Source organism: Trypanosoma rangeli, assembly GCF_003719475.1.
Source record: "Trypanosoma rangeli strain AM80 chromosome Unknown Tra_15.4_contig_00176, whole genome shotgun sequence".
Taxonomy (NCBI): Eukaryota; Euglenozoa; class Kinetoplastea; order Trypanosomatida; family Trypanosomatidae; genus Trypanosoma; species Trypanosoma rangeli.
In genome coordinates this window covers 10,621-13,689 of record NW_021705918.1, presented here as the reverse complement: position 1 = coordinate 13,689, position 3,069 = coordinate 10,621, and the positions used below count along the sequence as shown (strand labels likewise).

General features: G+C 47.2%; 1 protein-coding gene across 1 annotated transcript, besides 4 other annotated features; it reads left to right on the top strand.

The window, feature by feature from the left end:
* Positions 1-3: 3 nt before the first annotated feature.
* Positions 4-29: a microsatellite.
* A 327-nt stretch (positions 30-356) lies between these two features.
* Positions 357-1,769, top strand: TraAM80_05425 (uncharacterized protein; the record flags this gene model as incomplete). The annotated part of the gene is made up of 1 exon (XM_029382304.1): positions 357-1,769. The coding sequence occupies one exon, from the start codon at positions 357-359 to the stop codon at positions 1,767-1,769; it is 1,413 nt and encodes a 470-aa protein (XP_029237890.1).
* A 247-nt stretch (positions 1,770-2,016) lies between these two features.
* Positions 2,017-2,066: a sequence feature (A-rich).
* Positions 2,067-2,422: 356 nt separating this feature from the next.
* Positions 2,423-2,466: a microsatellite.
* Positions 2,467-3,047: 581 nt separating this feature from the next.
* Positions 3,048-3,065: a microsatellite.
* Between the last annotated feature and the right edge of the window lie 4 nt (positions 3,066-3,069).

Genomic DNA, 3,069 nt, shown 5'->3' with positions numbered 1-3,069 from the left:
GTAGTGTGTGTGTGTGTGTGTGTGTGTGTNTNTNTNTNTNTTTTTTTGTGGTGGGTGGGTGATGCTGAGATCCAATGCAAAACATTATTGGCACTCTTACTTTGGGAAGCTTGTGCGTTCTCGGGATCATGTGAAAAGAGAAAACACGCGCACATGCACGTGCATGCATGATGTTTCTGAGAAGCTTTCATTGCAGTCCTCTTTGTTTTATATATTTATATAATTTTGGTTTGCTCTTTTCGTTGTTTTCCGCCGAGGGTGAAAGAAAAAAGGTTCACCCCCCTCCCTTTTTTTCCCCTCTCTGCTTCTTGTTAAATTTCCCATTTATTTACTTGCTTTTGACTGTAGCGCCGTGCATGCGATGTTCGTTGGCAGTGCGCAAGGTGACGAAGGTGCCTACACGCAGTGTGGTGTTGGCTGACGCGCTTCGCTACCACCCGCGGTATTCCGTCTCTCGAAAGATGGTTCTCAGCAACTCTTTTAACAGCGTGGATGAAAAGAACAGATTTATATCTTTGCAACTCCTTCTGGAGAAGCTCAGCGGTCACGTTGGAAGACGACAGTACAAAATGATGTGTGACTTTACCCCTCACTTCGATAAGCTGAAGGAGGAGGGAATTGACTGGCATGAACTAAAATGGTTAAATCGGACTGAACTCATAGATTTGTTTGATAATGTTCTCGCTCTCTCGCGCACGGAACGAGCCGTGCTTCTTGCTGCCATTGAAGCGAAGACTTGTGGAGTTCTTCGTCGCTCCGACACGAGACACTCCACATCAATATGTGTGAATCGAGGCGTGGCGGAGCATGGGTGGCGTTGTGGACTCTACGGCCACACAAGCGATGTCTACTTTGAAGGAAAAGCAAAGGCAAATCCTGCCGCGCTGCAACTATACCATCGCTCCTCCGTTCGTAGTGTCGAACGCTCAGGTGTACGGGTTGAGGTGAGGACGGCTCCTGACTTCTCTGTTGTGGGCCGTTTTGACCATTCGCTTAGTCCGCGTGTCTGGAGCACACCCGATAATCCCGTTTTTCAGGTGTCTACGATTGGGTACGAGTTCCGCGTTCATCCAGAGGATCCACGCGTCGTCCCACAAATAGAGGCAGCTGCACAGGAGTGGGAACTTCATGCGGCAGTCACGCAACAAGTATTGTGGGAAATGTTGGAGATGTACGCTGTTGAGCGCAATCCACAGCCGTTGGAACTAAAGCTCGGTGAGATGGGTGCACCCGATTGCCCCAGTGCGTACTCTAGCGCGTTCACTGTGCGAGATGAGTCGACTGATGAAGTAGCTGATAAACAGGCTGCGAGAACGGAGCAACGCATGTTGTCAGCAGATGGTCGTGAGATGCCCTGGTTTAGGGAGCCTTTGCCGCAACAGTTCGAGAATGGAATTCCGATCATTCTGCCCTATGCCCCCTCCATTGTTGTGAAGAGCTCCTTTCGTCAAGTGACGCGCTCATCTCCTGCTGATGTTGAGCGTCAGCTGCTACAGCCGGTTGTTGACATAACTTGTTTTGTGCATCCTCAAGCCTGTTTTTGGTGGAGTGAGGAGGATGAGGAGCGGTGCCTCAACCACATTGTTGAGTACGCCAAGCGTATACCCTATGCTCTTCCCTTCAACCTGTACCTTCGCGTAGACACCACGAAGAATTTTCGTGGCGTCCCAGACAGGGTGGAGGAAATGCGTAAGCGTCTTGAAGAGAAGTCGCACTACTTTAATCCTCGACGCTTTCGCGAAGTTATTGCAAATCACCCCAAGAAGTAGCTTAACACATTAGTGCCTGCGTGTGATTGTTTTATCTATGCCCTCCAGACGGAATACATAAAACGGAGCACAAAAAGGAAGAAAATAAAAAAGGAAGATACAAAACATCCGAGAACTTTCGATCAATAGCAAAGAAGTGCGCCTTTTTTGTGTTTCGTTGTGGAACAGCTGTTGGTCCGACTTGCTTGCTTCTCCACTGCCCATCTACATACCGAGTGGCATATGAGGAACCGTGAAGGATGTTCCATTTTGTTTTTGTTTTTGTGAGTGGTGTTATTCGTTTTTTTTTTTTTTTTTCGTGTCAAAGGCGTGCTGAAGGGAGCGGGGAATTTATTTCTTCCCACACAACTCTCCGCCTTCCAGTGTCTGCGACTTTGCGCCAATGACGAGGTCGGGCCGTGTTGTCCAGAGCGGCTTCAGCTGCGTCATTGAGGAAAGAGGGGGGTGTGCCGTCCAAAGGGGCGTTTGTAAAGAGTACCAGCGGAGCTGTGCAACAAATAACGCGTGTGAGCGCCCACGACACATCCTCCGTGAAGAAAGGCAGTAAATGGTGGCAGTGTACGGAGACAGTGACACTTCTTAAGATTTACGAAACCGCAAGAGAAAAAACAAACACCAAAAGGTAAATACAGAGTAAACCTTATTATTCTTTATATATATATATGATGTATATGTATGTATGTATTTATGTATTTATTCTGCCGTGTCGGAGAATTCCTCTTAGACGCTTATTATTGTTACGACTTCACTTGATTTGTGGCGTAGAGCTAGAACGCTAGGTAGGGAGAGGAAATACAGACTGGGGAGGGGACAACAAAGTCAACAAAAATGCCCATGAGTCCGGCGAGGACGATGCGTGCCAAGGCACAGAAGCAAAATGACCAAGTTCGTCTTCCTCGCCCATCAAGCGAGGAAAAAAAACGTGCTCGTGAGGCGAAGGAAAGCAAGACATCCGTGTCGACGTGGATTTCCGCCTTCATGCTGTTTATTATCTTTGGATCCACAATTGTGCACATATATGTTAATATTGTATCATCGCCTAAAGTTGGCAGGGCAAATTAACCCTGAAGGGGAGCCCATATGCCACTAAGTTATGGGCTTGACAAAATCGCCGCTGATGTTTCTATTTGTGCGCAGGTGTGTGATTTGTATGTCTTGTACCCGCATTATCTGCAGTATTGCAGTATTGTTCTTTTTAAAAAAAAAAAAAATATATATATATATACTCTGTTTTCGAGGGGTGGGAGTCTTTTTGACCGCGTCCTTGCCTGTATCCACCTCTCTCTCTCTCTCTCTTTTA